Here is a 19,818-nt window from a genome sequence, read left to right as displayed (position 1 = left end):
TCGTCGCGAGTGAGGCGCAGCCTACCTGCCCGCCTGCCCGCCCGCTCCAGGTAGAGCGGCTCTCCTGCTAGGCTGCCCCCACCGGCTGAAAGGGTTGCTGCTTCCGCTTGACGAATATTTTGCTCCACGCGAGAGGCGCTTCCCCGCCCCCCAATCTTTTGTATCCCCCACCCACCGCCTGGAAGGTCTAGAGTGGGCCCTCAACTCAAGTCTCCAACCTGTTAACCCCTACAAAGTTGAAGTCAATTCATTGACCAGCTGGGCGAATTTATGGAAGAGTAAATACCAGTTTTGTTTAGACTTGCAGATTATGCAAGTGGGCAAAGAAGCAGGCATTGTATGGTGGGGGCAGGGAGATAGCCTTTTAAAGGTCCTTTGGGCCAGTTGCACGTTTTGGATGCAGTTGAAATGACTTGTGGCCCAAAGGCAAGTTTGTCTAACACACGCTGTACCCGCTTCAGTTTTATAAACATCAAAAAATCACAAAGCATACAAGGAATTCAGAAATTTATTTACATCTTAAATAATACACAGCCCAGAACTTACAACGCTTTGTACAGGTTTTCTATCACTGCAGGTAAAGGTTACTTTTGTGAAACTCTTAACAAAACTATTGACAGTGTCCCTCCAAATATCTGTAAGAGGCATGTAAATCAGTGCATTTGTCTCATAATACTGATTTCCACACCACCTCTCGGACTGGGACCAAAATTTTGAACTGAAGTACACACCATCGAAGCTTTACAGTGTAGAGTCAAATAGTACTGGCGAAATCCAGTATTCAGATATCTTGTGTATCATTTGTTTCTCTGGAAATGAAGCTGCGTGAAACTCTGGCAAAGTAGTAATAGCTCAAAAAAATAAGTTGAAGTTATCAGTAGTAGCACTCTCAGTACAGTTGGCTAAGACTGCTTATAAAATATGAAACCTAAAATTATGTTAAACACTATCACAGCTTTGGGGTTGCCATTTCACACCGTCTAGTCACTGTCATATTCCTCTATGATTAGTTCATTTTCCTCCATGATTGCTTGTGCTAAAATTGGCTGAGGTTGACTGGCTGGTAGTTCATTTCCACTAGATTGGCTGGAAGGAAGAGGACTTTCATATGGTTCATTTTTCTCACTGGTTTTGTTTTTCTCCATTTGGGTAAGTACATTTGTGGACTGCATCTCAGCAAAATCCCCTTCATCGTCACTGTCTAGGACCTGTATTGCTGAGTCTTTATCAGTAAGAGTTTCAAGCTTCAACCTGTTGTGGAATGAAAGTAATAAAAGTTCAGAAACATTTTATGCTTTTGCAGAGAATTACTGAGGAATTCAGGTATGCAAATAACAGATAAAAACTAACATCTGTTTTCTCCTTTTCTCTCATTGCCTTTCAAAGTTAAGCTTATAAAGCTGCATTCTTAAAGTGAGCAACAGGTAGGTGTGTGGACACACGAGAAGAAAATAGTTTTGTATGCCTAGTTTGTAATACACCTAAAAAACCCTTACAGTCCAGATTTCCAAACTGTGTGTATTGACAGCGGATTACATGATTTGCTGTACCACTTTCTTCCTGTTGACTTTCACCACAGATTGTGACCCCTTAAAAACTACTGAAAAGGAGGAGAGATTGCAAATGCCTAGTTGCTGTTAGCCCAGTTTTTGCATTTAAACACAGAAAGCACAGTTAGTTGCCTTATAGGACAAATCTCACAGTGTATAATTGTAAATTTAAAACCAACATGAGGTTTTACACTTCTTAGTAATATCTCATATATGCAGACTATTCCCTCTCCCAACATAGCCCAGGGCATGGCCTTGAAGACATATGAGGCCTCCACTTTGCTGAAGGCAAGCAGGTCTGGGCAGTATATGGATGGGAGACTGCCTGAAAACTGTACATACTCTGGTTTGGGTTGCATGTAGAAAGGTAGGATATAAATAATAAAAGAATAAATAATAAAACACATAGAGTCCTTGATATGGTCAGAGTGACATATCAAGTTGATTGTTACTTTTCCCACCTTATAGATTGAGAAATAACCAATGTAGTCAAAGTGCTATATGAAAGTATATACTGATATATCGAGCAAACATATTCCAATTTGCAAAAGAGCCACAGCAGGCATTTACCTTCCAAAGTGTTTCTTTAAAGGAAGCCTTCCAATGTCCTGAATAAAAGTAATCTGAGCTGAGAAAGAATACACAAAAATTATTCCTTAGAATTGTGTTAGAACTTGAATTTGTTGTGTATCCAGAGTACACAATCCCATTTTAAGCTAAGACTGTTTTGCAATACTTCCTCCACTCCTGATTTAGACCAGAGATAGATAGATGATAGATAGATAGATAGATAATATTAACATACCATCTAGGGTTTGCTTAATCATTACATTATTTTCCATGGCCAAAGGCTTTTCTGGTCTAAAGCTCCACCCTCCATATCCCAATCAATACATTTGTCATGCTGCTGTAGGAAAAACTGAATGAGTGCAATTTTAGCAACTGCCCTTGCTCCTAAAAAATGAGCATCTATAGAAGCCCTTTGGCCCAAGTATGCAAACAAGCTACAGGCAGCACAATGAGAAAAACAATGTTGAAGCAATAGGGCAAAGCATCAGATGCAGATGTGCTGACACAAACGCTTAGAGAACTGACATTGCAGAGCATGATCAACATCTCCCATGTGGTGTTAAACCAAGGTTAAGAGTAAATTATCAGTACTAACTGCTTACCATCAGAGTTTGGCTAAGAACTTCCAATACATTTTCTGAAAAAAAGAGTTGTTGTTTTTTTTTTAAAGTACCTTGGTTTCTCATTGGATTTGTCAGCATGGCAAGATAAGGTAACAGCTGGGTCTGAAGGCACAACGGTGGTAAACAGAAACTTGAAAAGAGGGATTTTGCAGCACTGCAGTTTTCCTGAAACTATAAGGAGGCAGAACGAAGAAGTCTAATAGTAAAATATATTATCTACAGTTAAAGCACAAAATTTCTCTTCCGACTCTCTACCAATTATAAATATCAGGAGGTTATTTTGCCAGAACTTCCATGCCTTAGAAACCCAACATTAAAACAAGCGTGCAGCACTATCCAGGAAATAACTATTGAGATCTGGTGTGATACATCGCCTAGACAGCTGCAGGAGCTTAAAGCATCAAGTTATTTCTTTCCATTTTGATTTTCCTATTTAATTTTTTCTGGAGATAGCATAAATTGAAGGTCTGTCCATTTTTACTCGAAGCTGCTACACTAACAATCCAAGAGGTACACTTCTTTATTCCTAACCATGTTACAGAGTATGTTGAAATGTATTTTTCCCAGACCAAATGCTACTTTGTGGTAGCCGCTAAATATATTTCTTCTTGGGTTGTTTGTGTAGTCAAGCTGGTCTTAGATGACACTGCAGGAATGATTCATCTAAGATATTTTCCTTGGCTAGATGGCACAAGGCAATCCTTTAATTAAAACTTAAACTGAAACCTTAATCTTATTAAATAACTCTTTAATCTTGTAATGAATATGCTTATCAAAAACATGCAAGCTAAGGCAATCTTACAGCATTATTAACCTATACAAAAAATCAGATGAGAATTAGACTAAGAAAGCTGAACTTAATTTACTGTTTCTATTTTAGGTTATGATTTGCAATAAATGTAAAGCGTTTTACAATAAATGTTGAAATAAAAAATATCATTTCAAAATAATTACCTTTTTGTTTATTAGGAACCACTGTGGTTTATGAAGGGGTCGAAAGCCCATTCCTCCTTTGCTTTGAGCAGAGGCTCTGGATCTGTTTGAATGCATTACGCCCCTTGTGGCTATGGATGCACTATATTCCCGGAGTGTGGGTCTTGCCTATAGGAAATGATAAAAACAAGATCAAGGTGAAAGGGGAACATTTCTGGCAGTCAAGTTTTCACCTAGCTGCAACTGAGCATTTATTTGAGGTAAGTATTTTAAATTCCCAGGTTTTTCTAAATTGGTTAAAATCATTTGATGATTTGAACTTATCAGTTTCATATGGTGAATAATGAGCAATGCACCCCCTCACACTTGCAACAGCTGGTATTTTTCCATGCCATGTAGTCTGTTGGTTCGAACACATGGGAGCAAATTTAAAGGATGTCTGTTGGATTGTGTCATGGATATCCACTCCTGCTTCCTCTCCTTTACCCATAGCCCCTCACAACTCCAAGATAGACTCTAGGGGTCCCCCAATCTTCCAGAGCAAATTTGGTATGTGCATTAGAGGCTGTAGGGATGAGGAAAGGGAGATCAGCTGGGTGTCATTTATAAAAAAAGTATCTGAGACACGACAACTTTATCCAGACTATAGAAAGACTAGCTAGAAAATGGCACATGCTTTCTTCGGAACAATTGTTTGGTAAGGCAAAGCACGAACAGTAAGCTTTAAAGTTACATAAAACACACTGTCATACAAGAACAACTAGTCTAAGGGAGGGCACTAGGTAAATGTTGAGGTCTGTTACAATTCTAAGCAGGGAGGGAGGTTATTGGTTTGTCTTCATTATGCATTTTGTTTTCATTTTGCGTTTTTATGTTGTGAACTGCCCCATGATCTTCAGATGAAGGGCGGTATTATTAATTCATAAGAAGTAATAATAAGCAGAAACAGTTATGGTAATATATGAAATACAGAACCTACAAATTTAGCACACCCACTGGGGAATGGTGAAGCCATTCACTTTCCTTGGTTCTAAATGTTTATTTCCCTCCTCTGACATTTATTCTGAAGCCTTCATATTTCTATGTTTTGTTACTTTAACCTATTGTTACTTTTTAAAACTTACATCCCAGTTACTGCAAAGGAAGTCAGCAGTACTCAAATATTCACTGGCTCTCACAAGATCATCTATATCAGAGAAAAAGTCTATGTAGTTTTGATGAAGGTATAAATTAAATAAGTCCCCAGGCATGTGTGACTTTTCTACGACATCCTAAATAAAGGAGAATATACAGAATTAAAGTTATGCATCAGGAGGAAATGAGTTAGCATTATGACATATTAAGAATATCACTGTTACATCTACCACTTACATAGGATAACTAGCAGTAAATTTTTACTCAATTAATAGTAAACAGTAATTGTATTTACCTCAGGATGAACAAGCAAGGGATTTCGTTCATATTCTGTTAAATGAACAGGTAACCGAGGAAATTCCAAGTCTGTTGCTGGTTCTCCTGTAAAAATAACACACACTACAGTTACATATAAATTTGCATTAAATCTGAGAAGCATAGAGTATTTGGATATGGAGACAGGTTACTGACCAGAGATGAGGGGATTGTCTACAGCTCAAACTTGGCTAGTACTGGTTCACATGGCTTACAGCACATATAGACTTCCATGTGACCAAGGCTCCACTACCAAGGGTAGTGTGTGCAAGTTTTAATTGCATGGAAGCCTGCGCATGAGCTGGTACTCATGCTCAGTTTATGCCAAGGCATGGATCTATAGGACAGGGCTTGCTCCCAATAACTGTGTGATGCCCTCTGCTCACAATTCATATGTGACAGATTCCATTTAGGAAAAACATTTAGCTACTGATTCTTTATATTGTCTTAAAAGAGTCAGAAAAGTAAATGAATCAGTTGTAGGCAAATGTAGAAGCTGTCAATAATTGACATGAGAATTCTTCCCCTCACACAAATAGAGTTAAGAATAATAGGTTAACGTGTCCTTACTTTTGCAGTAAAGTATTTTCCCCAAGGCATGGAACAGAAAGATGGAGGAATCTTTGGCGCCAACAGCTTGTAACTCCTGGTTACCAAATTTCTTTTTCTTCTTTACTTTAGATAATGTATCATATTTTAATGTGGAATTCCCCTTTTTCTGTGACAGAAAGTAGTTCTCTGATGAGCAGTCTGGTAATCAAAAAGCAACAAAAGAACAAAGTGGTAGACTGTAAAACATGAACTCCAGAATTTTTTATTCAATAGAAAAATAAGATATGCTCATTAGGTCAAACATTATCTAATTATAAACAAGCTTTATAATTTTATTGCATTCAATAAGATGCATTACTCTTCAGGCCAAAAAGACAAACTAGTCAGAAGGTAGCAAACATTAAGCACAATATAAAAGTTTTAAAGAGCTGGTATTAAAATCTGTAGAGGAACTGACGCAGACCTGAATTTTTGCCTTTACTCACAAAGAGCTTAAAAATTAGTTTCTCTGTTCCTGTTCACAAAATTTGTTTGATGATTTTTTTACTGTATTTGCAATATTTTATATTATATTTTATTGTAGTTAGTTGCCTGCTTGGAAGCTGGTTTTGATGGAATAAGGGTCTTGCAATAAAACATGAGTTCATAGTGAGGAATGGAGCATTTATAATGCTCGAAGTGAATGAAAAAACAATGTCAATATATTTCTATAGTAGTTTGCCACCATTCAGTATCTGGTCCATGTCCCCCCGGTTCCAATACTGGATATTCAGAACAAGTCCATAACAAACCATAGCCATCCATATTTCAACAAGTAAACAGTCGGCAAATGTTAAGCAGCAAAATGCTGGGAACATTCTGGAAGCCCACAGTGAAGGAACTTGATTTAAAATACTGTAAGTAACAGAATAAAACATAAACTTTCTTTTCAGATTCTGAAGGAACCTTTTTTGACAAGAATAAGAAAGGAGGGTTATACTGCTCTAAATCTTATTTCCCTAAAATATATGTTTTGATGTCCTACTCCTCTAGTATCAGTAAAATATGTTATAAATGCACTTGGTTGGATCCAGACAAACTTAAGACACATTTAGGTCTGATTGAAATGAACATGAAAAGTTATTAATGACTAATTTAACTCCCATTAATTTAAATGGGAACTAAGTATGGCTAGTTTAGTTAGAATTCAACCCCCCAATACTGCACAAACTCAAGGAGTAGATCCACATCGTACATTTAAAGCACACGATTTCCCCAAAATAATCCTGGTAACTCTAGTTTTCCACACACAGAGCTACAGACTTGCTCCAACATTGTGTGCACACTATGAAAATACTTTCACTATTATCCTTTCTGGCAATGCTGATGTCCTGTTGACGGGAAGAAGTGGGTACCAGCACTGCAAGCTGTGAAAGGACTGAGGATCTATTTCACAAGCGGAGAGTTGTCTTTGCTGTTCATCTTTGGATCAGCGCCACTGTATAAAAGCCCCATTTAACAATCAAGAGACATTCAGTTCCTGTCTTGCATTGATAGAGTTCCCGCAAGGCTACCACAATAGTGTTAAAATAAAAATGATTTTCACAAAACACAAACTTATTTAAGCAGAAGAAGTTTCATACTTGCCTCTTAAAGAAGAAAACTGAAGGTTATTTATTGCACTCCTAATATCACCTGAACATCCTTTGCAAATCAACTCTAATGAAGATATGTCAGGGACATTGGTTTTTTCTCCATTCTGCAAAGAAAAGCAAAAGCATCTGTAAGGTCTTTAGTCTGCACAACAAGACTACTGTTAGTTTGTAGATAAACACTGGCCACAAGCTTTATATGATTTTATAAAATTGATGTTTGCAGCATCAAGTAACCTAAGAGATTAGACTTCCATTAGTTCTCACCTCTTTGCTCTCTCAATCAGCGTACTATCTGGCATTAGTGATACTCAGAACACATTCACGGGTTTCCCTACTCAATGGTGGAACAATGCTGCATATGATATTATTATTTACATTTCTAAGTCACCTATTAACTGAGCATAAACACATATCCATACACTACTTAAGAACCTACAGCTCCTCTGATAGTGAAATAAATTACAAGTGCTATGTGTGGGGAAGCCATCTGTATACATCCATGCATTTCTGAGCCTCTTTTTGTTTTACAGTGGTGCCCCGCAAGACGAATGCCTCGCAAGACGAAAGGGTTTTCCGTTTTGCGAGGCGCTTCGCAAGACGAATTTCCCTACGTCTTGCGAGTCTTGCGATTTATTTTTTTTGCTTTTTTCTCCCTTTTTCTAAGCCGCTAAGCTGCTAATAGCCGCTTAGCCGCTAATAGCCACTAAGCCACTAATAGCGCTAATCCGCTAATAGGGTTGCTTCGCAAGACGAAAAAACCGCTAGACGAAGAGAATCGCGGAACGGATTCTTTTCATCTTGCGAGGCACCACTGTAGTTTTATTTTACCTGTATTTTCCCTCAAAGGAGTTCAGAACACTGTATACGGTTGCCCATTACAGATCTGTGAGGTAGGGTAGTCTGAAAAATGCTGACAGACCTCAGTCATTTGGCAGCCACCTCAAACACAAGCCACTTGTTAAAAGTTATTCTGTTTTTTTGGAAGGAGCAGATTAAGTAACTCTCTCAATTGATACCTTCAGCTAACTTTTACAATATGACCATATTGCAACTGTCCCAATGCTGCTTTAATTTGACCTACCGTCTTGAACTCTGCTCCAGCTATTCGATTTAGAACTTTCATCATCATCGTTGGAGCCACGGGGTTAAAACTGAGAAAATTAATGAGGCAGATGGTCAATATACATTTAATATGAATCCTCAGTTGGGACCAATGCATTTAATGAACCTTTTACCTAATATTAGCTATATGTAGCTCTTCCTGAATCTCCTTTGGAAATAGAGACCTTTGGTTGCTGGCTCCACTGAAGGCATCTGATATTATAAAAACAAGAGGACATCTGCTTGTCCGCACAAACCTTCTAAAATGAAAAATGAAAAGAGAAAGTCCCAAGTTTAAAGGCAAGTGTTGATCTAGATATCAATCTGTAGGAGTCTATACTAGCAATAAGCAACTAGAAGCCTCTGGCCCAAGAATGCCTCCCACCTCAAAATGTTTACATTCCACCCCCACACACAAAAAAAATCAGAATAAATTGAATGATGTGAAGGTTTCCATTTGTGTTCGTGGAATTTTATAGCACATCAGCCGTATTCCTCAAAGTGGCCCTTTGATAAAACAAATTGCTAACCATGGCTTTATACTCACCTCAAGATTTCATGTAAACAGCTATGGTCACGGTAAAAATGGTTTGGCATATCCTATAAAAACCAAATACAATACTGTTATTCCAGCTTTTTTCCATTATCATTGGAGTTACACTGTTCAAACTGAGAAAATTGTCAAGAGAAGTCTTATGTCATGACAAATGCAGCTGATCCTCTCCTTACCTTATATTAGCTCTTCACAATATTCCTATTTTAGCATCTCTGTAGCATTAATATTGTGGGTGACCATTAAGACTATATGAGTCGTATGCTTATTTTACTTGACATTTATAATAACAAACTGTTTAGATTAAAGTGCTACTTTAGATAAACCCAAATGTTCCTGTGCTCTTAGTAGGCTCACTGTGACAAAATTTTCAAATCATCCTGTGAATCACCCCTTACGATTATAGTAACTCCTATCTTGCCTTATTTACCTATTTATTATATTTACATATTGCTTAATATTCAAAATCCCTAAGCAGTTTACATAAAACAGTGTCCTTTAAAATATAAGAAAAAAATATAAGATTTTAACTTGAATTAGTTAGTCAACTATTTTTACTTACTTCCACAAGAATAAGTCTTCTGTCAGTGTCCATGGATTGTCCAACCATCTGAAGACTGGCATATTTGTTTGCTCTTAATAGAAACTCTTGAAAGAGAGCTGTCTGGCTCTGATAAGGAAGTATCTGAAAATCAGACTCTGAACAGGAGAGTTTATTTTACAGTGTATACCTTATAAATAACAATAATATGAACATGAAGATTCAGTATCCTAGGACCCATCTGCTTTGAATTTGGTGTTTTAGAGCAACAGGCCATTTTTTGCCTGCTGCCAAATAGCACAGGCTAAAATCCACCAAAAGTGTAGATTACGGGAACTGGATGGGTGGTCCAAGTATACCACATCTTTGAAGAAAAAGAGTGCAGATATGATCTTCATAGTTTCTATTTTCCATCAGCAGATAACGATATCTGCCTTAACTTAGAAATCCCATTCACCTTCATTTTAAGAGCTTCAGTTGTTGTACAAATCAGTATACTCTACAGAAAAAGCAGCTCTGCAAGCTTAAGAACCAATTTACTGGGGGGGGGGGGAGGCCAGCCCCACTGTTCCCTTCCCATTACTGCAAAACTATCGGTTTTGAATTGTGAAAATGTTTGAAATCATGGGGTGAAAAGAGGGTCTACTAGTGAAGATCTGAGTATGTATCTAAAGTATCACACTATTAAGTAGAAATGAGTCTCATTAATTCCAATGAAACTTAGAACAATTTGATGGGCATCAGATTGTGATATTATGACAAATACACAAACCTACCAAATATATTCTAACTGCTTGACTCAAAAAGTCTTCAATTAAATGCTTACCAAGGCTCAAAGAATCTATGACGTCGTCTTTCTTGAAGTCTAGTGATACAGGATTTATCCATTCTTGCACTTGAATGCCAAGATCTTTGGCTAATATTTCCACAGTTGCAGACTTGCCACATCCTGGAGGACCAGTTAATAATAAAATAGAGCCTTCCTACAAGACACCATATAATAAACCAACTTGCTATATTAGAAGGAAAGAGCAGGATAAAAATTTAATGGACTTTTATTAATTTTCCCCCTCCTCCCCACACTTTTTGTTAGCACAGTTTCTGTTGTTAAATTACAAATTACAATCCCAATGATTCAATATTTCACCACACTTATACAAGTGTAAAATTAATTGCTTATTAGGTAATCATATATATTGCAAAGAATTGGAAAATGAAGCAGCAATTAAATGCTACCAAAACAAAATATTTGGCAAATTCTGTTACTACCCCTAATACTAGTTTTTATTTGAATTAGGCTAACAAAGCTAACAGCAGTTTGGATCCCATCCATATCTGTCACATACACACACACACACACACACACACAAACTATGTGGAAGGGAACTTGCCAGCAATGCTCTTCTGAAAACACTTGTGCAAGAGGAAGAATATATGGAGACTTTTCTCATGCAATGATTTAGCTCCAAGTATAACACTGCAAAAGGGACCCGGGTGGCGCTGTGGGTTAAACCACAGAGCCTAGGACTTGCCGATCAGAAGGTCGGCGGTTTGAATACCCGCGACGGGGGACCCGTTGCTCGGTCCCTGCTCCTGCCAACCTAGCAGTTCGAAAGCATCTCAAAGTACAAGTAGATAAATAGGTACCGCTCCGGCGGGAAGGTAAACGGCGTTTCTGTGCGCTGCTCTGGTTCGCCAGAAGCGGCTTAGTGATGCTGGCCACATGACCCGGAAGCTGTACGCCGGCTCCCTCGGCCAATAAAGCGAGATGAGCGCCGCAACCCTAGAGTCGGCCACGACTGGACCTAATTCTCAGGGGTCCCTTTACCTTTATAACACTGCAAACGCCAGCGCCTTTTAATTCATCCCTGTATGCCCCTCTGTTAACATACCAGAGTATCACAGTATTTCTCAGGTCACCATGCAGCAAAATCCTCCAGGCAATGTGGAAAAACTTAACATGCATGCAGAAGAACTTTTTCGAGTGACATGCAACTAGTTTTCATTTGGAGCAGACCCATTTGAATTATTGAACATGGCTAAGTTGCATCCAAAAATTTCAGGGTGCCTACTCTGAGCCAAGCTTACTCCTCTCAAAAGAAGCTGTAGCTCAGTGGTAAAGCATTGGCTTTGCATGAAGCAGCTCCCAGATTCAATAATCGACATCTCCAGGTAGAGCTGGGAATATCAGCTCCCTCAAAATCAGGAGAACTGCTGCCAACAGACAGTACTGAGCTACACGGAAAAACAATTGTCTGATTGATATAAAGGATCTTCCTGTATTCCTCTCCCCAGGTTGCAAAGAAGCAAACAGTGAAATGCACATCCTAGCTGTTCAGAAAAGGAAGGGGGAACGCCATCAAATGATGCCTATTTTTCTATGGTATGTCAGTCCACAAGTCAAAAAGCTAGAGTTTATGTTAACTTTATTTTCAAGTGCACTGTATTAGTTTTCCTAATAATTTATTTTCCTGCTACAAACTTCTAGAAAATTACTGTGCCAAATCTCAAAAGCAGATTACTGCATGAAATACTGTAACAAATACTGCTGCCAAATGAAATACAATGCAGGATTTGTGTTATTTTCTCACCTCATTTCTGATGAAAATATAATCTGTTGAACATTTCCGAGTAGGAGTCTTAAGTTACACAAAGCCTTCAAAACAAACTTAGTGGCAGGTAAAGCTACTAAGTAAATATATGCTACCTGTCTGAGTGGCCTTTGAAATGTGTGATCTTTTAACCATGCTTCAACTTCTTCAATTTTCTTCTTGTGTATGGCAAGCTCATTCTAATGAGAAAAATAATAATATATAGTTCAGGCAAATAATTTTACAGTAGAATTAAATACTGCGAAAGAACACTGTTGTAGTATATCCTCTTGGTACCTGTAACAAGTTAATTATTAGTGTAAGCAAAATAAAAATGGTTCTATTTTCACTGTGTTTCCGAAACTGGCCTGGCTCAGTTTGTCTTCCAAACTGGGATCCATTTTGGCCAGAATTCAGGCCATTAGGGTTCCAGCTATCTGGTGCCCATCTCCAAGCCCCGAAGTGTGGAGATTACATCACACACAGCAGAGTTCAGGGCCTGAGATTCAGCAGCAGCCTTCAGACTGCAAATAGTTCCACAGCCTACTAAACTAGCTAAAACAGGCTTCCTCAACCTCGGCCCTCGACTACAATTCCCATCATCCCTGACCACTGGTCCTGCTAGCTAGGGATCATGGGAGTTGTAGGCCAAAAACATCTGGAGGGCTGAGGTTGAGGAAGCCTGAGCTAAAATAAGGGGCATCTGCAGGAAGGGTCCATTTACAGTCTGAAAGCTACCGCAAGACCTCTGTCTTAATGAACTGGAATGTGGTTACAGTACATAATTGCCACATACCGGAGCCAAGGGACTAGATCTGCATTAATTTTCAAGGCATTCAAAGGACATCCAACATATTTCTAGAAACGACCATACGTGGACAGAAGTCTTGCTCACATCTCTGTTTATTAAGGTGAAAGATGAACATCTAGACATAGTCAATATCATTACCCAATAACAAGTGCAAAAATATTCCATTGCTATTGCATAATATTCCAAACACTTGCTGACCATTTAAAAATATCTATTTTAAATGAACAAACTGCACTTCGAATCAAAACATATATCTTATACTTTTCTATTAACCAAGTATACCTATGTTCTATCAACTTAATAAATCTATGAAACACTAACTGTTTTTCCTTTTGGACACACCACTTCAGCAATACACATAGCTATTTGTTGTTTTTAAAGGAATTTTAAACTAAACTTTACCTGAGTTTTCGGTTTGTATTTATCCACCCAAGATTCGTTTTGGCCATGGTTTTGTTTGGAGAGTTTATATTTATATTGCTCATCTATAGAAAGTGGCTTTCTTTTTTTTCTTTCAGTCTTACAACTTTCTATCGGAGAGCAACGCTCTTTTTTCTTCCGACTGTGTTTGGTATCTGTTGATGGCTTCTTATGAAGAATGTCGGATGACAGAATTGTATCCTTACAGAAATCACTAAAAGATGGCTCCACCCAATCAGTCACCTGACAAAATATAAGTAAACAAAAGTTATTGCATGGTAGAAATGATTAATTCTTAAACCAACTAATATTTTACAGTAGGGTAGTCCAAGGTCTTAATAACAACAACAACTTTGTCATACTATTGGAAAGCACCCTTTCAACTTTTAAGCTCTAATTGAACATTCAGTAACTTTGTTTTAATGCAAGAAAGGGAGTCTGGAATCAGCATGAAATTATGAAAATAGTATGTCTTAAGTTTATATATATATATATATATATTTAGCCATGGTGTGTTCAACAGTTTTTCTTTCCAGTAACTATACTTTGTCTGGAACATTTAACTGTGATTTCCAAACTACCATTGGCTGATGTTGTGAAAAGTGAAAATAAAGGAAGCAATCCTTCTCTACATGAGTATAACAACTGTGCATAAAAGAATAATACAATGCAAAGTCTTTAATATCTTAAAGTAATCACTCACTTTGACTTCAGCAATCTTTCTTTTTGAATATTTTTTTGACATCATCAACCTTTGTAGTTTCCATCCGAAGCATATGACCAGCAGCCCTTTAAATTAAATGACCTAAAAAAGCGTAAAATATTTATGTAAACAAACTTTGCACAAATAGAATTTTAAAATGTCCAACTAGGCAAAACATCCAACTAGGGCTGCCTTGCAAATAATTAGATGAGGGGATAGCCCCAGAGAAGGGAGAAATCACACTCCAGCTACTATTTTCCTCCAAATATGCTGTTTTTCCAAGTAAAGCTTCATTCCTAACCCTGGCCACTGCTCAGTCAGTCTGTATGGAATGCCAGGCCACTTCTTCACACAGGGCCTTTTGGGTCTTCCCGCTGGATTTCAGTGGCAGAGATCTTACCGGCTTCCACTTTATCCACCCCCTTCCCAGACTGGTGCAAAAGGGATTGGGATTGTTTCTACCAACTCATGGTGGTGGAGAAAAACCTCAGAAACTAATTAGCAGCATGACTGTGAAACATATTCCTGCAATAATTTTTAAATATAGCGGTACTAGTACGTCAGGCAGTAGTAGGCAGATTTCAGTAACCTGTCACAGACAACTATAGGTTTCATCTATACAGCAGGCAAAAACATCAGAACTGGATATTCAGTCACAAATTTAAGTTGTCATACCATCCCCAAAGGCTACACAATATAAAGGGTACACTCACACACACAGACAGTTGTCCAAAAATATAAGCACGCTGGTGTTTGAGTTAAAACCATACTCAAGGCAGCTTATGACATGAAAAGATTTGCATAATTACAAACATAACGGAAGTCATAAATAAAACACATCAAAAAGTACACAACCAAATTAAAACAATTTCCACACGAATCAAAACATGATCTAGAAATAAAGATACAAAAATCAGCATCAGTATTATTATTTATTCAACTTCTACAGTACGAGCAACCAAAGAAACCTCCAAACTCTACCCCAGCCGAAGAGTCTGTTCAGCAGCTTTTGTAGCTGGGGTCAGTCAGGGACCCGCCCACCCAGGCCAGGTGGGAAAATAACGGCCACCAAGGCACGGAGGCAGATCTCCCAGGGCGAAAGGGAAGGCAGCCCAGCCGAACTCAGCGGGACTTACTTCTAGCCGGACATGCTTCAGACTGCGCCGCTCCTTCAGGGATGTCCAGCCGAGTGACTTGCGGAGCGGCTCTGCCCGACTGTGTTGCGCTGACCCTTCTCCGCCGCTTCTGTAGCCCAGGCAGCGCCTTACTCGCCCTTCTCCATCACCAGGGAGACCTGCCGCGGTCCCGCAATACCCGCCGGAGGCGCCTTGCTCCTCCTGGGACTCAGGCTGCCTCCATTCAGGCTGGGGGCTTCCCACGCATGTGGGCGCCCAGCTGATGGCGAAACGCTAAGGCCTCACCCTCTGGCCCCAAAGAAAAGCCAAAAGCTCGCCGAAACTGATGTATGTATGTATGTATGTATGTATGTATGTATGTATGTATGTATGTATGTATGTCATACGTGATTCTTACCTCACAGAGTCGCCTTCCTATTTACCAGAAGACGGGCGGAAGAAAGGGGGCCCCTGTGACGTTGATATTATGCGCTGACTCGGGCAGAGTTGGGAAAGGTCCCCGCGAAGGATGAACACGTGTCTTCGTGACGCCTTTCCAGGCACTTGGATCGTCCCCCAAGCGAACATGAGGAGACCAAATATTCTTCTCACGGGTAAGAGCAAAACGGGTTGTGTTTGTATCTCATGCAAGTGCTTTAGAAACATAAGGTCCCGGGTCCAGTTTCTAGTGTTCTCGGATGAAGGCAACCAGTAACAACAAGGCTGGGAAAGATTCCCGTCTGAAATCCTATCCTGGAAAGCTGTGTGTTTGGGTCGACTCGGTGCGAGGCAGCTTCATGGGTTTTACCTGATTGTGTGCCTCGGTAAATGTCACTTTTACCCTCCTATTTCTACTTCAAATATGAGGCCTGGGCTAACATGCAAACAAACTATGTGATCGAATGGGCTATAACATTGTTTTGAATGCTGCTCCGTGTTTGTTTGTTTTATATAACATGCAAATACAAAACTTGCTCTTTGCCATATGCCATACAAGCTGATTGTAGACAATTTTTAATATAGAGAAGCGTTCAAAGTGTGATGCACATGCCTGCAGGATATTTTTTAAAATGGAAAGTCTTTGGCTATCTTGCTTGAACTAGGCCTGTCTGGGCCTTTAGTAGCAGTTTTCATGTGGAGTTGATTACATTATAGTGGTACCTCAGGTTACATACGCTTCAGGTTACAGACTCCGCTAACCCAGAAATAGTACTTGAGTTTAAGAACTTTACTTCAGGATGAGAACAGAAATCGTGCTCCGGCAGCGCGGCAACAGCAGGAGGCCCCATTAGCTAAAGTGGTGCTTCAGGTTAAGAACAGTTTCAGGTTAAGAATGGACCTCTGGAATGAATTAATTACAGGTACCACTGTATATGTTATTAGTTGCTACTATTGATTACTGTTTTGTTATGACATATGCTGCTTTGTAGGTACGCCTGGTGTTGGGAAAACTACCCTAGGCAAAGAGATCGCTGCAAGAACAGATTTTACTTACATTAATGTGGGTGATTTGGCCAAAGAAGGTGAGTTTTTATTTTACAGAACTTAACACTTGAAAGTTGATGTAGAATTCGTATTTAAGTTATATACTGGTAAGTAGGTATAGTTTAGATGTATGTGGTAGAGTTCAATGTTGTGCTATTATGAATATTCTGTCTATGCAAGCATTTCAGCTCATCATATGGAACAACCCCACCCCTCTCTCCTGACTCTTCCCACCCCTTCCTGCCCAAACCAATTCTGGGAGGCATTCAGTGGGAGAAGAGGGAGAAAGCTCCATTGCATAAGCAGTAGTCCTTGCACAGAGTTTCTGCTGACAGGATGCCTAGATGAATCCTATCCATAGCTATAATGCTAAAGGGAATAAATTCTGTTTATAGACGTGCTTGTTAAAAAAAACTTTTAAACATACGTCTAAAATGCATAGAGTAAGCCTCATTGGACTTATGGAACTTATTTCTGAATAAAACCCATAATATTGGGCTGCGCACGGGTTTTTGAGAGACATATCTTAAAAAAGCAATTGACAGCAAACCATTGGAAACATTTTTTGTATTCTTACCATTTCTTCCTCATTATACAGGGGAGCTATACGAAGGATTTGATGAGGAATATGGATGTCCAATTTTAGATGAAGACAGGGTACGTTTACATTTAAAAACTAGCACAGTTGTGGGTTTTATTTTGTTACTAAGAATACATTTATAAGTTTATTTTGTATGAATTCTCTTTTAGGTAGTTGATGAACTGGAAGAGAAGATGAGTGATGGCGGTGTAATAGTTGATTATCACAGCTGTGACTTCTTTCCTGAACGTTGGTTTAATATAGTATTTGTGCTTCGAACTGAAAACTCAGTCTTGTATAACAGATTGGAAAGCAGGTAAAATCAGCGCTACAAAATAGATGCAGTACCAGATTTGGTTTAGGATGAAGCCTCTTGTTAGTACATAGTCTTGTCTCTGTTTTTTAACCTAAAATGTGCTCCCAAATTATCTCAAGTGTTTTTGTCTTATCTTATTTTATTTTTTTTAGAGGATACAAAGGAAAAAAGCTTCAAGACAACCTTCAATGTGAAATTTTTCAGATCATTTATGAAGAAGCCATGTCATCGTATAAGGAAGACATTGTTCATCAGTTGCCCAGCAACATTCCAGAGGACATGGAGAACAACTTAGATCAAATTATACAGTGGATCGAACAGTGGATGAAAGACAACAACTAGCATTTTAATATATAATATTAATAGACCAAACAGTCTTAGAAATGACTTAATTCAATAGCACTGGCTGACTGGTTCTTGTCAGTTACACTTGCTGTTTCAGTCATTGAGGAAACAGTAACAGTTACTTTTCTGTGAAAATAAAATTGGAGATAAATGAAATTCAGCAGATTTATGCTGCACTAATTATAGCTGGATTCATATGACTGCAGAAACTGGACATAAGTTACAGACTTGGAAACTTTAAAAAACATGACATTCTGTGTAATTGGGCATCTTAAGATTCTTTTTGAAGATTTGGTTGAAAAGGTTAATAACAAACTGCACTGGCTTGTTTAGGTGTTAGCATCTCAATTGCTGTACAACTTCCTTTTTTTGGTAATACGTTGAATTGTTCTGTGGAAGTTTTTATTTTTTAATGGTGGGACTTGGTTTGTGACAATGTTCCAGGTTATTAAGTTATCGACATGCAATGTCATTTAATATATTTGTGTGTGTATATATATTTCATTTACTAGCTCATAGTAAATGTTATAAGTCTTTCAAGCCTAAAAGCTTTCCCGGTGAATTTACTTCTAATGCTATGGGAATATTGACCTATCTTTGCAAGTGTAATACATTGACTATACACAGTGCAACCTGAAGTGCAACCACAGGTCATGTTATTGATGTGAACACACATGCCAGTTCCACATAATAGGAAGCCCAATTTGATAGCAGCTTCCCATAGCGTGTATGTGTGTCAAATACAGATCTATGTTTTGTCTGTTGACTACCACAACGCATGTGCAAAATACACAGTACCAAGTGAAAGGTAGGTAGAAAATTGGTTATGCATGAATAAAGTATTAAGTCTGTTTGTTTAAGTATGTTTATTAGTGTCTCTTCTTTGTGTTAAAATATTTAGCTCCAGAGGTCTGATCTTTGAAATTTATAATGAAATTATAAAAATTGCAAAGGACACTGATTAGTATCTTAATAGGAAGCACATTTTCCTGTTGTTAGTTGGGAAAGGCCCACTTTGATTGCCCTGGTAGTTTTGTGGTAATTCAGCATATATAAAGCACTGATGTTTTCTTTTCTGGAACTAAAAAGGTTTAAAGGTATTCTTGAAAAGGAGCCTCCTTCTTTAGGAATAGGAGACTCCTACTGAATTTAAGCATATACTAACTTAAATGCAGCATCAGTACTTAAGATACTCCTAGCTGCACATTCTATGGTATAATGTAAATTACACAGTCATTCAGTGTGTATAGTACAACTGACACTTATGGGGGATACATATTGTCATGGCAGTGAACATGATAGGACTTTCCCGTTCTCCTCTTCCTCTTCACGCTTGCAAAATCTATTCCAGAAGGTTCCCCAATTGTCCAGAGTAGATTTTGAGGGGCATCAGTGTACAGGTCAGGGGGAAAGTCCCATTGCACAAGTGACTGTCACTGTTGGGTGTTGCCCTTATCCATGGAGCATTTGATTTGTGCCTCTTATAACGTCATTGTATGTTTGTGTTTTGTATATATGAAATTGAAAATCCTCCAGTTTCCCTTTTTCCTAACTAAGCTACTTTGACTTGAAACTTTTATTATTTACTAAAGAACTATTGGAAATGACTTTGTACTTAATATAATTTTGATTTATGGGGAAATGGGTCTATAGTTTTGTAAGTTTCTTAATAAAAAGGAATGCATTTAATGATAAACATTTAGCTTTGAATTTATATACAGGTATGTCTATTAAAGTGCCTTCTATGATATGCTGTAAGCAATTTCTTTTAATGAATGTTTAAATACGATGTTTCTATTCAACTTTTGTAGTAGCTCTTGCTGTGTTCAATAAATTTGCTTGTGTTGATGATCAGTTAAGAAAACTATTTAACTTCAGACATGTATTGCAACTAAATCTGTATCTCACTCATCCTTTCCTGTTTGTCAAAGCTTAATGATCCTATA

At 38.3% G+C, this 19,818-nt stretch overlaps 2 protein-coding genes across 4 annotated transcripts; one reads left to right on the top strand and one right to left on the bottom strand.

Moving 5' to 3' along the window:
• Window positions 1-490: 490 nt before the first annotated feature.
• Window positions 491-15,639, bottom strand: RAD17 (RAD17 checkpoint clamp loader component). Of its 3 annotated transcripts, none has more exons than XM_079995504.1 (17): window positions 15,565-15,639; window positions 14,032-14,133; window positions 13,311-13,571; window positions 12,214-12,297; window positions 10,333-10,489; window positions 9,528-9,664; window positions 8,960-9,012; window positions 8,547-8,672; window positions 8,393-8,462; window positions 7,304-7,415; window positions 5,696-5,875; window positions 5,106-5,191; window positions 4,801-4,947; window positions 3,698-3,844; window positions 2,794-2,914; window positions 2,121-2,178; window positions 491-1,251 (listed from the first exon to the last, which is right to left on the bottom strand). In XM_079995504.1, the coding sequence occupies exons 2-17, from the start codon at window positions 14,074-14,076 to the stop codon at window positions 981-983; spliced, it is 2,055 nt and encodes a 684-aa protein (XP_079851630.1). In that variant the 5' UTR covers window positions 14,077-14,133; window positions 15,565-15,639; the 3' UTR covers window positions 491-980. The 3 variants fall into 3 exon arrangements, with proteins under 3 accessions (XP_079851630.1, XP_079851629.1, XP_079851631.1); XM_079995503.1 differs by lacking the exon at window positions 15,565-15,639 and adding an exon at window positions 15,168-15,304; XM_079995505.1 differs by lacking the exon at window positions 15,565-15,639 and adding an exon at window positions 15,013-15,158.
• AK6 (adenylate kinase 6) lies at window positions 15,625-19,723 on the top strand. Its single transcript, XM_079995878.1, has 5 exons — window positions 15,625-15,760; window positions 16,577-16,669; window positions 17,230-17,288; window positions 17,382-17,527; window positions 17,680-19,723. Exons 1-5 carry the CDS (start codon window positions 15,676-15,678, stop codon window positions 17,867-17,869), a joined length of 573 nt encoding a protein of 190 aa, XP_079852004.1. The 5' UTR covers window positions 15,625-15,675; the 3' UTR covers window positions 17,870-19,723.
• Window positions 19,724-19,818: the final 95 nt, after the last annotated feature.

The sequence above is a fragment of the Podarcis cretensis genome, assembly GCF_951804945.1.
Source record: "Podarcis cretensis genome assembly, chromosome: 11".
NCBI lineage: Eukaryota > Metazoa > Chordata > Lepidosauria > Squamata > Lacertidae > Podarcis > Podarcis cretensis.
The sequence above is the reverse complement of the archived record's forward strand: the minus strand, read 5'-3'. Positions and strand labels throughout refer to the sequence as shown.

Bases quoted from the DNA above. Each gene is read 5' to 3' on its own strand.
- AK6 (XM_079995878.1), top strand. From the start codon at position 15,676: ATGAACACGTGTCTTCGTGACGCCTTTCCAGGCACTTGGATCGTCCCC. The intron at 15,761-16,576 runs GTAAGAGCAAAA...GCTGCTTTGTAG, and splicing joins ACCAAATATTCTTCTCACGG to GTACGCCTGGTGTTGGGAAA. The intron at 17,528-17,679 runs GTAAAATCAGCG...TATTTTTTTTAG, and splicing joins TATAACAGATTGGAAAGCAG to AGGATACAAAGGAAAAAAGC.
- RAD17 (XM_079995504.1), bottom strand. From the start codon at position 14,076: ATGATGTCAAAAAAATATTCAAAAAGAAAGATTGCTGAAGTCAAA. The intron at 8,463-8,546 runs GTAAAAGGTTCA...TAATTTTCTCAG, and splicing joins CTACATATAGCTAATATTAG to TTTTAACCCCGTGGCTCCAA. The intron at 7,416-8,392 runs GTAGGTCAAATT...TTTTCTTTGCAG, and splicing joins CTGGAGCAGAGTTCAAGACG to AATGGAGAAAAAACCAATGT.